The 21,389-nt window shown below is 51.1% G+C and overlaps 2 protein-coding genes across 2 annotated transcripts in view; one reads left to right on the top strand and one right to left on the bottom strand.

Moving 5' to 3' along the window:
- LOC105280980 (autophagy-related protein 16-1) overlaps positions 1–21,389 on the top strand; it is a 433,806-nt gene that overhangs the window by 240,823 nt on the left and 171,594 nt on the right. The window lies entirely within an intron of this gene.
- Positions 1–21,389, bottom strand: part of LOC105281001 — a 93,134-nt gene that overhangs the window by 64,832 nt on the left and 6,913 nt on the right. Inside the window, exon 2 of the mRNA XM_011341910.2 lies at positions 8,485–8,686. Coding sequence (XP_011340212.2) covers positions 8,485–8,686 — 202 coding nt within the window. The remainder of the gene's footprint in view (positions 1–8,484; positions 8,687–21,389) is intronic.

Genomic DNA, 21,389 nt, shown 5'->3' with positions numbered 1-21,389 from the left:
AAGTGGCGAGCGGCAAAACTTCCTGCAAAAAATTAACGTTTTGAAACGAAACGACGTCGAGGGTACTACAGCATAAAAGAGGCCGGGGCCCCGGCTTTTGTCCCACAAAGTCGAGTATCGCGTTGAGGAAGAGCGGGCCGAGCGAGAGGAGAGCGCACGAACGTAAGCGAAGCGGCAGCTCGGGTGTTTTCGGTCTGAGAGAGGGACCGACGAGAAACAAAAAATCATGCTGACTGTCGCAGGACGTAATCAGAAAGATGGTCGTGGTGAATTATACGAGCGTTTCGAATTATACGAGCGTGGCGCCGCAAGACACGCATTGTTTCAAAAATGTCTAGAGCCCTTGTTTTTCAACCAATTTTGACGTTTTTTTTTAAAATGATCGTCTTGAAATTTGCAAGAGATCCGTCGTAGCCAATTTTTAAACAAAAGCTTTAGAAATTAGTTATAAATATAAATACAAGGACTTTTTCCTGAAACTAAACTTTGACTGCCGAATAATTGCATAAAATAATATATATAAATGGATTGATAAATGTTTCTAGAGTATATGCGCGCGCACGCATGTATATGTTTGTAAAAAATGTAATAAAACGACCGTTTTTGATTCCAAAAGTATTCACTTTCGGAAGTTCTTTTTTCCTCACTAAAGTTGCAAGAGATCCCTCGTGGCCGATTTCATAATAATTTTTAGAAATTAGTAACAAATATAAATACAGAGACTTTTTTCTGAAAGTAAACTTTGATTGCCGAATGAAGGTGAGATCATTGCTTGATCCAGCGAGCGAAAGAAAGATCATTTATTCTTCTGATCAATAAATATATTATCAGTCAATAATCAATAAATCCTTTGCGTCTGGATCTATCATTAACTTCGTTTTTTCTGGTTTCTGTCGCAGGTTGGATATGTACGGATCTGATGAAAGTAATAGTTTATGCATTAAATCTGATAATATATTTATTGATCAGAAGAATAAATGATCTTTCTTTCGCTCGCTGAATCAAGCAATGATCTCGCCTTCATTCGGCAATCAAAGTTTACTTTCAGAAAAAAGTCTCTGTATTTATATTTGTTACTAATTTCTAAAAATTATTATGAAATCGGCCACGAGGGATCTCTTGCAACTTTAGTGAGGAAAAAAGAACATTCCGAAAGTGAATACTTTTGGAATCAAAAACGGTCGTTTTATTACATTTTTTACAAACATATACATGCGTGCGCGCGCATATACTCTAGAAACATTTATCAATCCATTTATATATATATTTTATGCAATTATTCGGCAGTCAAAGTTTAGTTTCAGGAAAAAGTCCTTGTATTTATATTTATAACTAATTTCTAAAGCTTTTGTTTAAAAATTGGCTACGACGGATCTCTTGCAAATTTCAAGACGATCATTTTTAAAAAAAAACGTCAAAATTGGTTGAAAAACAAGGGCTCTAGACATTTTTGAAACAATGCGTGTCTTGCGGCGCCACGCTCGTATAATTCGAAACGCTCGTATAATTCACCACGACCATCTTTCTGATTACGTCCCTGCGACAGTCAGCATGATTTTTTGTTTCTCGTCGGTCCCTCTCTCAGACCGAAAACACCCGAGCTGCCGCTTCGCTTACGTTTCGTGCGCTCTCCTCTCGCTCGGCCCGCTCTTCCTCAACGCGATACTCGACTTTGTGGGACAAAAGCCGGGGCCCCGGCCTCTTTTATGCTGTAGTACCCTCGACGTCGTTTCGTTTCAAAACGTTAATTTTTTGCAGGAAGTTTGCCGCTCGCCACTTCGGCGCAGTCATGGTGCGTAAGTGCTCTTCCTCTCGCGGCAGCTTCGGCTTTCGCGGTTGTTCTTTCGGTTTGCGAAACCCGATTTGTACACGCAAAAGTGACGAGTGGAGTCGGAGATGTGCGGACATGCAAATCTCCCGGATTTCACGCGATTCGTCCAACATCTCGGCGATAATGATATCTCAGCGTCGTCGGAAACGCTCGATCGGCGCGACTCGCGTGTCGAGATGTCGCCCAGCGCGAATAAGAGTTTCCTCGCAATTATCAGCAATGCAGATAGTCTGGATTCCCGGATCGCCGAGCTAATCCTCGAGATAAAAGGAATCTCGTGTCCGCCGTTTCCGAGATGCCTCGTTCAAGCTGTGTGTCCGATGTGACGCGGCAGATTAATGACTTCCGGGTGCCCCCGCCCCGTCACTGCCGAGCTGGAGGATTCGAATTTTTCGTCACGAACTTTCCGCAAGTTTTTATCTGGCCGCTCGACTAAACTTTTCTTGGAGATTTACAACTTGGCGCGCTAAAGTTAGCGCGACCGTTTCCGTTCGCCGCCTCATAGTTTCATTCCGCCTCGTACGTCTCGTGCACGCACGTACGCACCACGCACGCACGCACGCACGCACGCACCCGCACGCACCACGCACGCACGCACCGCACGCACGCACGCACGTAAAAGGTACGCGGCCGCACGTACGATACCAGCGCGTATCATACGTGCATCTTACTGCGCGTTACTCGGGCATGTACGAGCCTCGTATGTACTTATACGTATGTACGTATATCCTCCCCGGTCCCTCCTCCACTCGCGAAGCTGATACTCTCATTAGAGAGGAGGGACCTCATTATACACCGCGCGCCATGGGACCACGCCGCGCGATTATATTACATTATTGTAATTGATTGCAGCACATGTAACTCCGGCGCGTGATTCTTAAACAATAAACTCATTACCCGGTAACAAGGAACGGCGTAGCGTAGCAGTAATAATCTATCTCTCGTGCGCGCGGCCATCGCCCGGGTTCCGAGCCCCCTGTAGCAGAGCAGAACGATTCTCGAACGACCGATTCGCGTTTGATCGATCGTCCGACCGGTCCCGGCGGTCGTAAGCGTGCACAACGATCGCGAGGGTATCCCTCCCGTACCTCCATCTCGCTCATCTTTCTCGTTGTTCCTGTTCTCCGCTCCGCGCTCGAGCGCGCGGTTCTCTTGGACGCTCATCTGGAGTACATCATCCGAGAGAGGTGCGCGCTCCCTCCGTCTTTACTATTTGCCCGCAACAAATCACCGATGCGTCGGACAAAGAAATATGTTGCATCTGCTTCCGCGATAGACCCCCGATTGCATCATTTTCATAGTTGGATCGGCTCCGAGAGGCCCCTTCAGCAACTGATAATCGCGCGGGGGGAATCTGTGCTCTCGTGAATGGAAAACGCTTAAAACGGATCGTGTCACGATTCTTGCAAGTGGGAGAAAAGAAATCAGCTTTCGAGATGGTTGTCGGGGCGCGAGGTACGTCGGAAACTTATTATTAGGTCGGCAATGAATACCACGGACAGGTTGACGGGGAGAGCGGAGACTCAATGGAAGTTTCCGACATTTTATCGGAGGAGAAAAGAAACGGAGAGAATTTACAAAGAGAGAACGGAGTTCGTGAACTAGGTAAGTAAGTACGCCGGAAAAACGGGTGAAAAACGGGCTCGTCGCGACTTTTGCCGCGATAATACGTGGAATACGGGATCGTTAAAAAGCGCGAATTATGTCGCAGTCATTTGCGACGCATCGGGCGTACACATCGTCTCTCAAATAGCGCGAGTGCCGATCGGTGACTCGCAGGGAACTCGTGTTCGTGCGAGCATCTTCCCGCGGCCGATGAAGCGCCTTAATTGGAAATCAAGGTGTTCCTGCGAAAGAATTCCGGCACGGAGCGCCGACGATGTTTAATCGGGCCGATTGTACACGAAGCGAATACCGTTCCCATGGAGTGTTAATGCGATCCTCATCGGTGCTTCCACGGCTGAGGGCTACGAAGGGGGCCCGCGGCGGGGCTTCGTGCGAGACAACCGGAGCACCGCGGCGGCCGACCATCCTTGGCGATCACACGTGCGCATTGTTGCGCAATAACATAATGCCGCGCCGGGTAATCCCTTGATTACCCGCGTGCAGCGGTACAGCAAACAATTGCCGTGCACGCCATGCCACACCATGCCGCGCTGTGCCGCGCTGTGCCGCGCCGCGCCGCGCCGCGCCGCGCCGAGCCGGGCGGAAGATGCGCGCCGGGAGATTTATCTACATTTAATGAAACGGCCAGCTTCCTCTCCGCGATTTCTTCCGCGTTGATGCCGAAGCGCCGGGGTCACCCTCGCGCCGGTGCCCGCTTCCTCTGCCGACTTTTCTTGAACGACAGAGTATATATTTATGTAATTTCCTAAGTGTGTCTGCTGCCGTACCGTTGACCTCCCAGGGTTAGCCGGGTTAGAAACGGCCGAGAGATTATGCGAGGGGCCCCAAGGATGCGCCTCCGCTCCGCGCAATGATCTCTCTGAATCCGTGCATTATCTTCGCCGTGCATTATCTCGCGGATAAATGTTGCATTGTTGTTGTACTCTTTGCCGCGCGCACGTTTCTGCCGATCGCCGCGGCCCGATAGCGGACCCCGTCGATTTATATGATTCCGGCCGATATATCTATCGCCGCGAGTTCCCGTACCAAAAATTATTCCGCGGTGCTTATGAATACGTTCGCGAATTAAATCTGCCCGACCGAATCTCGCCGCGTGAAGATAAGCGTGTATCAAATCATTATTATTCCCTCCCGCGTTCGATGGCGATTGATATTAACGCGCGCACGACTCGTAATAAATAAATCGCTCCAATAAAGAATAAATTAACGCTTATCATTTGACCGAATTCCGTGCACGCTGACGCGATTATAGCATCAACACCGAGACGCGGATTAAAGCACGCGATTGTGCAATACTCGATCTCACCACGAGATTCGACGCGATAAGCAGGGAAAGTTTTCAGCTTCTCGCCGTGTTTTCCCTTTCTTTTCCTTTTTCATTCTCTCTCTCTCTCCCTCTCTCCCTTCCTCCGAAGCCGTTCCATTTCTTCGGAGATTAAGCGGATTATGTCCGCAGCCCGGGAGTGAAGGGCGGAGCAGCCCTTGTTCGGGAAATTTGCTCCGGCTGGTCGTTCATGCATATATTCACGCCGGTGCTCTCTTTTCCACGGTTTCCTCAAACAGCGGGGATCTCGAAACTCATAGCTATGCCACTTTTGATACGGTTCTGCCTGGCCGAGGACCTCTCGACCCTATCTCGGGTCGTAGTCGAGGTACAGCTCTGGGGATCGTTCGCGAGAGACCAGCTGGCGAGAGAGACCTTTCGCTTCGGAGGCTTTCAAGGTGTGCGCGTGCACATTCACCTCGGCACGCTCACGCTCACGGACAGCGCAGACCTTGACGCGTCGGCGTGATACCGCATAAACGCGCGCTGCAACGAACGCCAGGCTCTATCGAAATCGGAAGACGCGCGCCGGCCCGTCGTCTTCCGCATGCCTGGTCAATGAAAAGTGCCTGGTGCCCTGACGTTTCCCACAACTAGCTCCATCTAATTTTATCTATGTCCCGTCGACACTGCGGGAAATTGACGGAGGAGCGAGCAGCGCTTTTTTCGCACAGAGGCAAGTAGCATCGGGGAACGATGTAGACGGAGTAGACTACAATAGTACGCGACAGAAAAAGTCTACGAATGAAATCGAGGAGTGGCGGAGTCAATAGAAGTACTCGTGTTGCAATCTGACTCGCACGAGAAGAAAAGTATACTTTTCCACGCACGCCAGGTACACGGTGCTCGTCGCAAAAACGCCCGGCGCATTCAAAGGAGCTTTTAAAGCGCGCAAAAGTGCGCTCATCACGTGAGGAAAAAATCGCACCTCATGGGTGAACGTAATTATAGATCAGGAGTGCGGTGGTCGATAGATGGGCCGCGCCATGCGGATTAGCATATAAATCAACATATAGTGAATCGTAGAAAGCCCTCAGATCGATAATCATTAGTTCCGCGTGAAAAATCCTTAAGTGTCTAACGGTCGATCGTGGCACGGGAGATCGTTCACGTTCAGACGCTCGCTCGTGCCGACGATAATGATCGCGCACCGAGAAAGAGAGAGAGAGACACACACACAGAATCGGTGAAATAACGAGCTGCACGTAAAAAACGTCTCCTCGTAGGTTGCAGAGACACCGAGCCGAGTCGGGAGAATGCGGCGTTGCGAAAATACGCGCGGGACGCGACGCGCGTACGTACGCGTTCGATTTTTCCGCGTGTCAAGGGGAATGCGAAACGCGCGCGCGCGTGACACGAAATTCACGGATTCCCGCCGTGCGAATAAATCTGATTACCAGGGGCGCGTAACATCGCGCGTGTAATTGGTACGCGCGAATGTCGCGTCCACCCCTGGTCCCACGCCTGCGGCGAGGGTTGACGCTTTTTCGCGTGATTTTCGCATGCATAATGCACGACGACCAGGCGAAACAGTTCGTGCAACGGCGATCGGAGCAGTTCGCCCGTCCGTGGCGCCTGCGAAAGAGGGCAATTAAAACGCAATATAATCGTGCCGTAAAGTAACTCGATGTTCTCGTGCTATGCCACAGCCTCCCCTCACCGCGCCTTTCCATCCCCGTGAGCGCCTCTCACTCGTTTCTTCGTTTTCTCGTTCATCCCTCGCTCTCTCTCTTGCTCTCCCGCACTCTCATTCGTTGTAATGAAAGTGCACCGGTCATTACGCCCGGATACCGGCAACGTAAAGGCCCATCGGGAACCGCGATCGGGGTCCACGCGGAATTGCATTATTTATTAGCGCGCGCGCGCTCAATAAGGACGCCGCGCGCGATACGCATTATTGCGTCTGGTTACGCGCCGTTACGCATCGTGCTGAATAAGATCAGCGCGACAGACCGAACCTGGACGGTCCGGGCAACCGGGACGACGATCGCATTCACGTGGATCAGCGAGATCAGCCCGTGCACTCATGAAACTCGCGCCGCGACACCCGCCGTCCGGTTCGTTAGCCGCTGAAAGTCGCGTTCCTCGCGTCACTTCTCCGTTCGTTCCGCGACGAGCGGCATGCCGGTGGTCCATAAATCTCGCAGCACGATCGCGCGTCTCGATGAAGTGAGAAATTAATCGATTAATTAGGTATCACTCGCGCCCGCGGCACGAGAGAGAAAAAAGAGAGAGAGAGAGAAAAAAACACCGTTTTTGACGCACAAGCGCGAACTGAACGTTTAATTGGAAACGCTTTGCAACAGCAAGAACAGCGGGACCGCAAGAATCGATCGATACAGTCGTCCGGGTCATCAAGGCGCAGCCCGGGGTTGGTAGTGATATTTTCGGCTATTGATTTTTCTTGCGCGATTCGGTGGACGCGCGGTGGTGTTAAAACTCGCGCTTTTTATGCGCGAATACAACAGCATTATTGCATTGCCGAGGGTAACAAGTAACAAGTCAGGAATAAACATTTCAGTTTGACGTTGATAAGTAAATTATCGTAAAACGATGCGCGTCGGGAATAAGGGTCGAATTCTTCAACAATAAAATTTTCGCTCGATCCAGTGTTGCGATGCTATTATGGTGACATTAACAATGTTAAAAGACTTGGTTGGTTGACGCGATATCGCACCTCGCATTTATCAGAATAAACTCAGTGACACAAGCGTTATTACTTCTGTTGTGATCAAAGCGTTTTATTACGCTTTGTACTGCGCGTGGATTAATAATAGCGAAATATTATTGCGCCGGGCATTATTATTACGTGCTTATTGCACGACAGTGTTTATGTCACATATATAGCAATAATGCCGAGATAAAAATAAAAATGCATTTATGTTGAACTCGCGTAATATCAGAGTCAACGGTTCAAATAGAATGCCAAATGTTTTAATAGATAATTTCCGGTTGCGGTTACAGTATTTAATTTGCAGACCCCAATCCAATTTTAGATCTCTTCGCAATGCGCGTATTTGTATATCCCACAATTTACGAGAGCACACCGCACGCACACGAACCTGCAAAAAGCCTAGCGTTTACTACTTTACACTTCTCCATAATCAAATTTCCCCGCACTTTTCTCGATGCACGATCAAACTCGTGAGACCATCCTGCGTCTTATCTCTAGTTACGCAATCGGAAAAGCGTTCTTCTCCTCGGAAGCGATCCTCCCCTACGTGGCGATCAACGGGGCAATCTTAAATCGAGGTAGATTGGCCCTTTGCAACTTGCCCTTACGTATTCGCCGTAGTTTCCTTACGCGCGGGACGTCCGAGCGTACGGTCCATGTTCGAGGGACACTCGACAGTGTACGGAAGCGTGGCGTAACCGTCCTCTCCGCCGAGCTACGGAGTCCAAGAATCCAATAACTGGAAAACGCATTGAACCGTTTCGCTCCTCGAACGCTACTCGAGCCGGCATGCCCAGCCTCTCTCTCTCTCTCTCTCTCTCTCTCTCTCTCTCTCTCTCTCTATCTATGTCCGCATACCGATTTCGCGACGAATATTACGACGAGCGGACTCGTCCTTTTGCTTCACGAGGCGTCGCGTCCGCGTCCGGCGCGGATGGAAAAGCAGGTCGGCGGAAAACGAGCAATCGGACTCTCTTCACGGTACTCCACTCTCCACCTAAGTGAGAGGGAAACACTCTGGGTACTCACCGGCACAGGAAGTCTCGCTCGCCGAGGCAGAGCTCGAGGCAATGCTGCCGCGAAGAGGCGGTCATGGTCCTGCGTGCGTGACCCTGAAGGCGGTGTCCCTGTACTCTGTCGATGCACCATGCCCGCTCGCAGGGCTTCACCGCGAGGCAGCTCTTCTGCGCGTAGATCGTGAACACGGGGAACTGGGACTGTGACAGCGCACCTGAAACGCAGAGAAAGGCAAGCGGATTAATCACCGTGCACGACTGTGAGATTATCATTTAATTCAGATGTAGCATTGAAAATATTTTTCGTCTCTGGAGCTTTCCCGTGATTTTAGAGGAGTTTGCTGTCTTTTTGCTACATTTTCATGTCATTCATTTTGTCAAATCGTGGTTACTCGCTCGCGTAATGAAAGCGTTTGCAATAGTGTATAATGAACTATTGTCGATACACATCCGCCGGACGATAGCGCAATTCACGTCGCACGGAGTTCATTTATCAAGTGAAATGCGTCTTGTTTTGGAAATCGGGTTTCAGTCTGTCGTTTTATCTGGATAACCCAGTTTTATGTAGGCCGATTGAAAAGTGGCGTACTCTGTTACGTCACTCACGGCCGGTACGTGCGATCTCGGTATTTCATAGACGTTGTCGGGTCGGGCAACAATTTTGATAGATCAGCGCGTTTATCACTCGCCCGCCGCGAGTGCCGTGTTCTTCGTCGATTATTGGCCCGCGCCGCGATAAGCGACGAAGTAGGCACTCCACCCACGTCTCGTCATACGTCATCTGCTCTTTGCTAAATTGTAATTAATCTCCGCTGTGTGACGGGAGCTTCGATCGTGACTTGTGGAAAACTTGTTCGAAGCTGAGTGCGAGAATGGGAAGGAAGTGCAAGGAGAGGGAGCGCGAAAAGGAGGAGAGCGAAGCGATAAGAAGGAAGGAAACGCGTAATGATAGTAAAAGTTTAATAGAATATTTCAGAAGCGAGATGTGTGTCGAGGGTACTTTTCAGCGTTTATAAAACTTTCGACCATGAGGGGTTACGTCGAGATTAACCAAGAGTGAGAAAAGAAAAAGGGAAGAAAGACAACGCGAATATATCTGACGCTTAAGGTGCCTCTATAAATGATTAGATGTGCATCTGTGACAGGCGGGCAAAATAAAAAAAAAAGGGAAGCCGCGCGGAGCTCTGAAAGGAACCACATAATAAGCCATTAAGATAATGAAGAATGCTCATGTGAGAGCCTGCCAGGGGTAACGTATACTATGCGCCACGGCGGAGAACGGCGAGAGCGATGAGGGGGAGCAGAGGATGCAGTAGAGGGTTTTCTGAAGCGGGACGAATCGAAACGCGGCGCGCGTCGATCCTCAAAGAGGCGCTAAGGATATTCAATTACCTGCCATCAGCGGGTCACGCCTTGCGAGGCCGTGCAGGCTAATGCCGTTCTCTGTTTTTAATGGCGACTCACACGGACTGCGGACTGCGGTCTCGGGGGTTGCAGCCGACAACGCCGAATGGATTCTTCGCGGCGGTCGACCGCGCTCGGGTTACCCGTGAAACTTCAGATTGTAGGAAGATGTCACCTCGCTGCGGCCGGAATCGCAGTACGTATACGTATGCAGTCGCGTTATAGTCTCACGAATGCCCACTTCCGGGTGCTCGCACACGCGGGAGAGACAGGTACCACTTACTTCTCATAACGCTACCGCATTATGCGATAATGGAGTGTATCGTCGGAGGGTCTTAAGTACTTCGTAGGTACTTCGAACGGAACTTTGTCCGAAGCGTTTTGTTTAACTTCTCGTCTACCTGTTCTCACCTCCCGCGCGCTTCCTGCTTTCTCTCCGCCGCGCTCGTCTCGTTCCGATAACTCTTGCGTACTTTTGCGGGGCGTACTCGGGCGATCTATTAACGCGTGAGAAGAAAGCGAGGAATAGGCACGCGTGGGTGAGACGCGAAAGAGAGGAAAACTACGGAGTACGGAATACGATAATAATCGCGGGAGAGAGGGAGATGGTGGTTGAAGGAGAAAAAAAGACTTCCTCCCGCATGCATAACCCGCGGACCTCTGCGCTTTGAGATATGATTTGTGACCCTCGTCCGGGGCCAATTAGAAAAGCGTGAAATCGTTATTTCGATCGGCACGAAGCGCAATTTACCGATTACCGCGAAGGCCCGTCACTGGTACGCATGGTGCACGTGAAACATCGCCGGGATGGGCAGGATACCCCCTCGAACGCCGATCAATTCCGTCGTTTTACGCGGAACGCGTATTTGTTATATCCGGTCCGTGGAAAGGCCGGGCTGGGCGTACCACGCTATCCATATCGGCAGTGTCGTTTCGCGTTTTTCACCGTTCGTTTAACCACTTAGCCACCGCATCGCTCATCTCGCCGTGAAAAATACGTGGCTCGCGTGTACCGTATCGCCTTGCGCCTCGCGAGAAACGGCTATCTGCCGGCTCATACATAAATTTGCTACTGACTGTTAATCAAGATTCAAAATGTGGGAATTAATGCAAGCCAAGAGACTCGCGAGGGAGAGAGAAAGAGGGAGGGAGTAAACCACATTTGAATAACTGACGGAATAAATAACAGAATCATAAGGAATACATCGTATTAATTTTGCATGCTAACTCGTCTCGTGATAAAACCCGTATACATTTATTACAATTAATAAGACGCGGTGGCAACGACACGCGAACTTATGGACTTGCTGACATTCCGCACAACTTTACGTTCAGATCGGGGATTACTTGCCTCGCTCGCACGCAGGCAAGAATGATTTGTCGCGTGGATGAATCTAGCGACTCTCATCACTCGCGGAGAAACGTAAATTACGATCCTCCCTCAGACGCAGACGCGTAAGACGCCTTGATAACGCGTTGCTCCGAGTACCGAAGCAGCAGCGTTTCATCCGATGCGGCGAATCTCCCGCTGCATCTTGTATTCCTATCATAAATACTCGAAACGTCCTGTGAGTCGGTCGTAAGGTGATGACGGCAACGGAAGAGGCAAAGAAAATTTCCACACACGCGGCTTGTCACGGTGTCGCGAAGCACGAGAAATGGTCGGGGGGCCGCATCTGCAGCGACGGAGTGGTTGCGGGGTGCGCTCACGAAATGACGCGCCGTAAACCCGCACACCCCCTTAGGTAAACCTTACATACATATATACGGCGTGGAACAGTTCGATTTCTGATATACGAGGTACATTTAGATACGATTCCAGCGCAAGTGGCATCGGCAACGACGACGTTGCCCGTCGGCGCGCTGAATCTGATGTATAATCTCGGCTCTCCTGGGTGAGCTTTCCCCTCGCCTTTCTCTCCGCTCTCGACGACCACCTCGGCCAACAAAGGCAATGAGATTCCTCTTGTATGTGCAGACTCCCGGTCCGCGATCCCGCGGCGGCGGATGTCACCGCGAACGCGGCGGGAAAACCTGTTCGGAGAGGCGTAATCTCTGCCGCAGGTGGCTCGCGATGAAATCGTAAATCGGCGAGACCACGACGGCGAGAGCCACGTTCTCTATACGGTTCCGCGTAGAGAAGCGTTGACGCTCCTCGTCTCTCGGATATGTGTTAATCAATTCTGCCTTTACCGTAAAACTCATGAGAGATGGCTAACGGGTCATCTCGGCGAGTTTGCGCGCGGAGACTTTTACGGCGCGCCGCCAGTCAAATCGGATGCAAATCAAACGGCAAAACGGCCACGGCGATGTCCGCATACATTAGGCGATCCTCCGAATTTAAATTCCCCCCGTAATTGGACGTTTATCCTCGTGTTTACGTCGGTGATTTACGTCAATTACGTTATAGTCGGCGAGCAAATCGAGTTGGACGCGCAGATCGGATCTTAAATTAAACGCCCGCTCGCCGACTGGCTTTCGCTCGCCGACTGGCGATCGCTTCACCGGCGAGCGATCGCGCGATCGTCCGTACTTTCTCCGCTGCGCTGCGTTTTCCTCAACCTCAACCTTAACCCGGTTCTTCACCTCGCCTTGCCATTCACTTACGCAATTACAGCGTAAGTCTCGTAACGCCAGCTCGCGCGGATGTCTGGAGATTTCCGTGTCAAGTTCGTCGGCATTGACTTAGGTCGGATTACTCTCGTACAAATCGCGACGTTTCATTTCGTCCGGTTCGATTCCAAAGTATCTTGAAAATATCTTTCTCGACTCTTGCATATGCGTTTGACGTAACGGAGATTGTATTTTTCTTTTTGCTGCGTTTTCTCGTGCTTTGCACGTGTACACCCGAGATACATACGAGCGAGCGGTGAAGAAGGGAAAGAATTGCGCGATGGCACAGTGCACGCCGCCAGGCAGAATGGAGCCTCTGCAACTCGCGTATGTATCGTTATCTGTATCTAGCTCTTTTATTATTCAAGTAACTGTACCTGGATACACACTCTTTGGCATTGTACCTCTCAAAAGGTCCGGCTTCACAGTGCGCCATGTGCGCCTCGCTCCGCTCGTGCGTGGGCGCACAATAGTTCGGTCACTCGCGAGTGATTCTGTGCGTACTGGCGCCGCCGGTAGAAGAGGAACGCACGAGCGTGTATGTGTATTTTCCTTTCTCTCCTGGCGCATAATTGCGGGCGGCACGCCGTTACACACGCGTACTTAACGCGCTGTGTAAAGTCACAGTTTTTCAGCCAGCCGCCACACCGGACGATGTAATTGCTCGGTGCTCCCGCGACTCGTTTCGGTTTTCCGGAACGACGGGTGTGCACGATGCCGACACGATGTCTGGCCGACGAGCGTTACAAATTCGCTTGACACCCTTTGTGCACGCGAGATACTTCGCGAGAGATACCTCGCGAGAGATCTAACGTGTTTCTTCGTGTAATTATACGAAAGTCTGGGCCTAGGTGTATACGATTCAGTCTCAGTCTTTTATTGTCGTCGCTTCTTTCATTGAAATTTCGGGATCGCAGAGTGACGCGCACCGAATCCTAAAAGTTCATGATGAAAGCAATGGATGTTGAATCACGTACTAAATATCTTCTAGTTATTTATTTGTCTCAACGTATTTTGTTAGACGGAGAGTTCAACTAAAAGTCTTGATGAAACTGCATTCGAAGCTGTTTTTATGTATACTTCCAATTCGGGCATAACAATATATATAGAATAATAGTAAAGTATAACGTCACGCCTCAAGAGTCTCGCAAGTGACAGCTCGCCCCAATTATCGCCGCTTTTTATCGAGACACTGCATTCTTATCGGGTTCATCCGTGGAACTAATATCGCGGATAAAGGGGGACCGTTTTTACCGTGTATATATGGAGCTCCGAATAAAACCGAGTCGCTCCCGTTGGACCGCCGCCAACGTTTTCAATTGCCCTTTGCACTCGACAGAATTTCCATTCCCTCGCTTTTTCCGCTCCGCGGAGTCGGCGGGACGCATCCCCCAAGAATTCAATGCGCTCGTGCTTCTAACGTTACGTATCTTGCGACGGTCAGCTCCCTCTCGTCCACGTCGTGCCCACTTGTCTTTCCACTTTTGCCGGCGCTTTTGTTTCACGATGCCACTCCGGCGTGCAACCACCCGTCCGCTCGCGTCCGCGGGGCACGTCGCGGTGATCTTACCTCCGAAGATGCATCGACGTCCATCCCCCACGGTGATACGACACCGCTTTATCAAGCGCGCCTGACAGTATGTTCTCTCGCGACACGGAAATAAAATACAAACCGCTCTCGATCTCGCGTATGACGTTATTTCTCGTCGCGTCGCGTCTCGCGCGATGAATGTCTCTTCCTCGAGACGTGTGTTCTGCCGTCGATGCTGCACGATTCGAAGACCTTCGAAAGAATCTCCGGTGGTAATTAACGATGCAACCGCTATCGCGTTGCGGTAAACACCGGTTTCACCCGCATTCCGTGTCAGCGGAACGGGAAATTTTTTTCCTGCGCGACCACTGCTTTCTCCCATTTATCTTAACGTGAAAAAGCGCGTTTCGGTCGCCTTCGGTCGTTTTGTCATCATAAATATGCAGCAGCGGCAGGAAGCAGCGGTAAAAGCAGTCCACAAACGCTGCTGCTGGTCTACCCCTTCGTCAGTTTTTAACGTATGTACGTACGTACATACCTCGACGGCATGCTTCTAATTTGCGTGCATGCACGTCACAAGATTTTAATACTCGAAACCACACCTGGACGAGGTCCGGGCGAAAAAGGAAGAGAGAGAAAGAACGTAAACGTGTGTAAACACGCGTGTAGATGCCCGCGCGATTTATCGTGCGATGCACGACATCGAGGTACGCGAGCACGCGATTCGAGTTCCCATGCCGGCTCATGAGTTCACGAGGAACGAGCCAATAACGTAATTACTTTCGATAGTACTCCGGAAACTATTCGCACTCCGCGCAGATTGCGCGGCCGTAATTGAATATTCGGCGCTGGGATTACGGGATGACTCGCTCGCGCTCGCGCACGAGACCTGCTCAAGGAGATCAACGCCCTACGACTACGGGGGCGCGTTTCGTTCCCCGGACTCCCGGGGAATGCAGAGGTAACGTCGGAGTAATTGTCTCGGGTTCTTGTCGTTAATGCCACCGCCGTGCACGCGACGACGACGACGACGCCGAGCGCCGCGTTCCGATAATTTCGATATACGCTTTGCCGGAGCGGGCTGTTTTATCAGACTTAATTAAACACACCGCCGATTACCGCTCGCGCGGAAAGACGCTGTTTGCTCACAGTCAAACGCAGCATATGAACGCGATCGCGCGTGCATCGCGAGATAGACTCGCAGCTTCCCGTTCGTTACGCACGAGGTACACGACACGAAAACGCGTGTTCTTTCTTCTGAGATTGCTTCGAGATGTCCCGAGACCTGGACGCGTGAACGTAGACGGTGTAATTACTCGTTGTGGATCAGTAACCGGCCTTAATCAAGCTTCTTTCCGCACGTACACTTTGATTGGCATTGATACTTTCTCTCATTCTGTCGACTATTCTCTATTGCGGGCCAAATATCCTCTTTAGATTAAAATGGTGATTTATTATTAGTTGCATGACATACATAGATGAGAGCTACGGCTCACTGTAGTAAGACCCACTCTGGCAACGTACTATTGTACTGTCGGTCGGCTTGAACGAGACAAGGAAATTAGCTAGTTAGGTATGACGAAGGCAATGACTACTGGTTATTTCTTCATGACCGCCCATAACCTACGGAATGACTCTGCACATCGGACCTTTACTGATTCGGAAGCGGCTGGGGATTTCTTCCGAGAGTGACTACACGACTTTATGATTGTATCTTTAGAACACTCCGACTACCGCGCAAGCTATTAACAGCAAGTAATTTTAGATTATTAGACTCTCGCTCTTTCTCTTCCTCTCTTTCTCTCTCTTTCTTGCAGAATCATTATAAGATAAATTTAGATTAATTCAAAGAGAAGAACCACTGTATAAAAAATTGCTTACCCACTCGCGACGCGGAATGAGGTATCATCCGGTTCTCAAAAAGCAATTTTCTTCGTCAGCAGCTCGAACGCGATTCCTGTCAGCGTCGAATAAACGAGAGGCGATCGCTGCGGAACGGGTGCAAGGCCGATGTCGGGAATGGAGTTCGCGTGGATTCCCGATGCCGATCGTGAGGATCGAAGTGTCCCTTTACCCGTCAGCGTTATCTCGGACTATTAGCGTTCGGCTCTATGCAAATTCAGCAACAAGCTGTAGCGGTCGTGCGCGCGGTTCCCATAAATTCCGGCCGGCCCGACCGCTCGATCTCGCCATAGCGGTATATCGTTCGGCGACACGTGGCCGAACAGCGTACCGGTGAACGTACGCGGAAGACATTCGCGTGTCCACCGGCTTACTTACCTGGATACGAAAACGTTATTTGCGCACACGTAACAGCATCGTGTCGCGTCGTGCCGTGGAGCGCGCAAGTTTTAGCGCTTCGATTACGCGCGATCGAGCGCAGCTTACGTGCCGAACGACGCCCCGATACGTACATACGTATGTACATACGTTTTACACACACGCTCGCACACGAACGACGCTGGCGGGGTATTTAGTATTCCCGACGTATCGCGCCGACAGAGTACTTCCCACAACCGTTTGGAATCCAGTTGGCAGTATACGGGGTACTTCGGTATTCAGTATCTGGTGCCGCTGCCTGACACGCAACGCTCCGTCGTCGTCGTGTTGGATATGCGGAAGGTGGTCGCGACCCACCTCGCCGTGCTGACATAAGTCACCGTTTCGATTGTGAGCATCGATCGGGCTGACGGACACCGCTTCTCCTTTTCTTTGAGCATGCCGTGGCCGGAAACGAAAACTAGCCACGCGACTGATAATCGCGCGAGTGAACGTCCGCGCACGTTCCTGAAATTATTTTCGAGCGGAGCGCAAACGCGATTTCTGCTGCTATTCCCGCTTCCTCCTCACCGCTTTTGGGACGCTTATCGTATGACGATTCCCCCCGGAGACCGTCTCGGACTAGCGATCGCCGTCATCATCGGCCTTCTGCGCGTGTTTCATTTCACGGAACGTCTGCCATGCTGATACGCGCGTTACCGTATCCGGTTACTGATGTGTACGCTTGCAATGCCGCGCGGTACAATGTTATTAAATGCAGAACAGGACGATGGAGGGAATAATGTTTGGAACGATTTGAACAGTAGCACTGCAACAGGAGTTACGTAACTGTTATGCAAATCTGTGTACGTTAGCCGGCGGGCATTTGCGCGGCGGAAGGATCGCGCGAGCGTTTTGGAAGAAGGAAGTTAAATCAGTACCCTTTTTGAATATTTATGACCTCTCTCTACACGGCGGAGCTTGTTTGCCTTTACCTATGGAGAAAGAGAGTGAGGGAGGAGGGGGAATGAGCGAGAAAACCCATTCGTTTCTCGAGTTGGCCCACCGTGACCACGCTCAACAGCTCTATCTTCCCCGTAGCGGGACAACCACGTATGAAATTGACTTGCGAATTATGTGTAATTTGTCATACTGTCCAACTAGCGGCGTCAGACTGCGACCTCGCGATTGTAACCGCGAGAGTGCACGCAACAATTGATGCGCGCTGCTTTGTGCCAAATGCCTTTCAAATGGCGAGTCCCTCAAATGAGCGTCTACATTTTGTTCAACGTGTTTTAACGCTTACCTACGTTGCGATTCCCTTATCCCCCGCCGCGTTATGTCAAGCGCGAAGAAGGGTGAAGCTTCCTCCCGCTCCAATTTCCAGTCACGTTAACATATTTGATAACGCTCTCGCGTGGCCATCAGTGCATAAACACGAAATCAATATTCCCGCTAACGAGAAGCGGAAAGGAGCGGAATATTAATATTAATATACCTGCAAAACCGCCCGAGATCGCTCGAAAATCGCGGACGGAAATCCGAATTGCGAGTTGCACGATATGAGTGGCCCCGACAATCGCCCGGGGGATTTTTCCCAGGGAGATGGTGCATGACGTTGGATAAACTCCCGATACAAATGATACGCAGATGCCGTTGAGAGATCTCAGCTTGGCGAGATCGGGCCCGGATCTTCATTCAAGGATGAACTACACGGCAAAGGCTAATCGGTTAACCGTTTTTTCGCACGGGACTCCATTCTATCCGTAAAACTACTTACACGATAGAGATAGATATATAGATACGGCCAAATGCCGATACCTCGTGTGTGCACGCGCGCGCGGTTCAATATTGCCCGCTCCGAGTCAACTCATGTTTCAATGCGCGATGATGCGGCGATACGGGCATTATTGCCAGTCTGGAAAGAGCCTGGTCTATTGCGGTACAGGTCATCCTCTGCCTCCCCTTTGCCCCCTCTCTGTGCAGACTGTGGAACAAAAGTTACAGGTTCGGCCGACGCATCGCATGCATACCTGATGTCCGATGACACGCGTGAGAAGATGTTAATATCGCTCATTAAGCGACAGCGGCCCAAGCCGACCCAAGCGTCCGGTCCAATCGACCGAGTGCCGTTCGCGTTTTATATGGAAATCGTTATTATTCTCGCGCCATCGGCCGTCGTGCATCAGGCACGTCGTTACGGCACGCGTTACGGGGTACCATGGACCCGCGGCGTTGCAGCAACGCTGGTTGGTATGCGACAAGCAGGACCCGTTACTCGACGACGCGGCTCGATAGCGCGAAGAACCCGCGTGATGATGTGGCGGGTGACCACAATAAATGCGAGAACAATCGCGCCTCGCTGGGCATTCCATCGCCATGGGCTGAGAGAAAGGGAGAGAGAAAGAGAGGCAGAGAGAGGAAGGATGGAGGAGGAAAAGAGAGAGACAGAGAGGGAGGAGAGAGAACGTCAGCCGTGCCCGAATGTATTATTCGCGCGCTGATCTATAGTTCTAATTACAGCGGATCGTAATAAGCGCGGTGCAATTTCAGCGCGAATCGGCTCGCCCAGCATAAATCTCCGGAAATCGGCAGTTAAGAGCTAACGGCACCGGGGGTACATTTTAAAGTCGGAAATACTGAAAGGCTGGAGCAGCGCCAGCGCGAATCACTGGATACTTTATGAGCGCGGATTCCCACGAAGATTTACGCGCGTCGCTTCGGTCGGAGTCGTGAGGGAAATAACAATCGCAAGTTGGCCCCGGATTCGGCCGCGCTCAACGAGATCCGATAAATCGGCGTCGCGACGCGACCACGTTGTCGTACCTTGACGTACTAGAAGCTCGAGAGAATCGGTTATCAGCTGCTTAATGGAACAGCGTAATCTGCCAAACGCTTGAAACGCCGCGACTGAATTCTTACAGCGCGTAGATTTCGCCCAGCGGGACCGTAATCAAAATCCCATAACGCCGGTGAACTTGAATCCTCTGGGCGCGAGACGGCAACTTGGTATCGCGGTACCTCCTGGTCCGGCGTGTCGCATCGCGGCTTCCTCCGCCAAAATGCGCGAGCAACTTTCGGGATCAGCGAGAGTCGTTGCTCCCCGGGACCGCTCTCCTTATCCCGCTTTGTATCGTTACAAAGTTCGCCGACGATATCGCGTCACGATTCTCTCTCTCGCCGTCGAACAAGACGCGCGAGACCGTTATGCACAGTCGCCTACACGTAGCGGCCGCTCGGATTCCCGTTTTAAATAAAGGCGGAAGGATAAGGATGAGAAACTGGCGCGGAAGTCGTAGGTATCTCGGCGTCCTAGGTGCATCTTGGGGAGCCCCGGCGCTGTTCTTAAGAAAAATATATATATATATGCGCGCGCACGCGCGGAGATCCCGCTTTTGTTTCCTTCGTGGAGAGCGCGCGGGAAAATACTGGCGACGGGAACGAGGAAAATAGAATTACGAACGACGATTGAAGGGAAGTGCAGTCGTAAAGGGTAGGAAATGGCTGCGTACACACGGTGATACGCTGATGCACATACGCATATATAAATTTTTGATGGACGCGCCGTACTCTCCGGGCTACATTTATGTGGGATTTCTTCGAATTCGTGCGGCATAGAATTCGCGTTATACGAAGCCGGCGCCGCGCATTATTTTGGAACGACGTTACAAATGCAAATGCGACCCGCGTTTTCCTCTTTTACTTCCGCATGAAGGAAAAAAAGGAGCTTATCTAGGGGAAAAAGGGAAAAAGAAGGAAAGTCCGGTTCTGTTACGTGACGCTACAAAAACTGGCGTAAATACGCGCATAATTTCCGCTCGAATGTTTAACGAATGTTTAAACAAATTGAGACAATCGACAACGCGGCAAAACTGTTTGCATTCCTCTCGGAGAGCTCTCGGTCGCGACTTCGCGGAAAATTTCGCGCGTTTTGTTCGTCGTTATTAAGTGAATATTATTAGATGAACAATGCAGCTTTTGAGCAACATCAACCCCGTTTTTCACGCCCACGAGAGCGAGAAAGAGAGATTTCGAGATTTCGATCGAGGAAATAATCTACCTTCGTCGAAACAGCTAACGACTAACGGCAAGCATGCGAGTGCTAGCGGATGCAGTGCGTCGAGTAATTGTCGATGTTTCCATTATCAGTTACTCCGGATCGTTCGGCGCAACCGTGCACTTCCGCTTCAGGAGCGCGGCCGCGTTCGCTCGCGCTGCACGTTCGGCAAGAGGATACGAGAGGAGCGGATTCTCCCCGGCAACCATTCGCAATTACGGATCCGACTCGTGCTCGGCTCCGCACAGAAAGAACGCATTAGGGGACGAAGCGCGGTATTAGCAGGGAATTCAACCTTCTGAGCGGAGACAGCATTGCCGTCTAAAACCGAACTACATCGTTCAGAACTAATTATCTCGACGGTCGGTCGGTCGGTCGGTCGGTCGGTTGGTCGGTTGGCCGGCGCTGGTACCTCGTGCGCCGAATGGTTGTTTCTCGCGAGCGAAACTCGCCGGGACGGAAAGAGAGACAACGAGGACGTTATGGACAAGATGAGAGGACGAAAAAGAGAGGTCGGCTAGCTAGCTAGCTAGCTAGCTCGCTCGCTCGTTCGCTCGCCTGTGTAACGACGATCCTATCATCGACTAACGGGTCCCCCGGCTTCAGAAGTTTCGTGATCGTGACGTTGTGTGTCGTTGCGGGTTGTCGCCGTCTTGTTTGCCGGCGTCGATCACGATCACGTGCTGTGCACAGGCCGGAGCCGAGCCGCATTTTGTTCGTCCATTCGTCTCAGTTTCGGCGCGGACAAGAGTCCGAGCCGCGCGCGCAGCTATCGTAGGTTTCTTTCTTTCTTTTTTAATGGACAAGCGACCGCGATCGCGACAGAAAGATCCATTCGACGGTCGTGCCGAAAGGAAACTCGTGTCAAGAGACCATCAAAGCGTGACCGAGATCCTCCGCCGCTCTTGGACGTCCACGACTGACCGATTTGCAGCTGATCGAATTAACCTTTTCCCTGTATCTCCGTCTCCTCCTTCTCGTTTCCTCCCGTTTCTCCTCGCTTAAAGATCTGGCGCCGAGCCGGCGTGCACAGCATCCGGTCTGGTACCGTGTC

Source organism: Ooceraea biroi, chromosome 1 (assembly GCF_003672135.1).
Source record: "Ooceraea biroi isolate clonal line C1 chromosome 1, Obir_v5.4, whole genome shotgun sequence".
NCBI classification, from domain to species: Eukaryota; Metazoa; Arthropoda; class Insecta; order Hymenoptera; family Formicidae; genus Ooceraea; species Ooceraea biroi.
The sequence above is the reverse complement of the archived record's forward strand: the minus strand, read 5'-3'. Positions and strand labels throughout refer to the sequence as shown.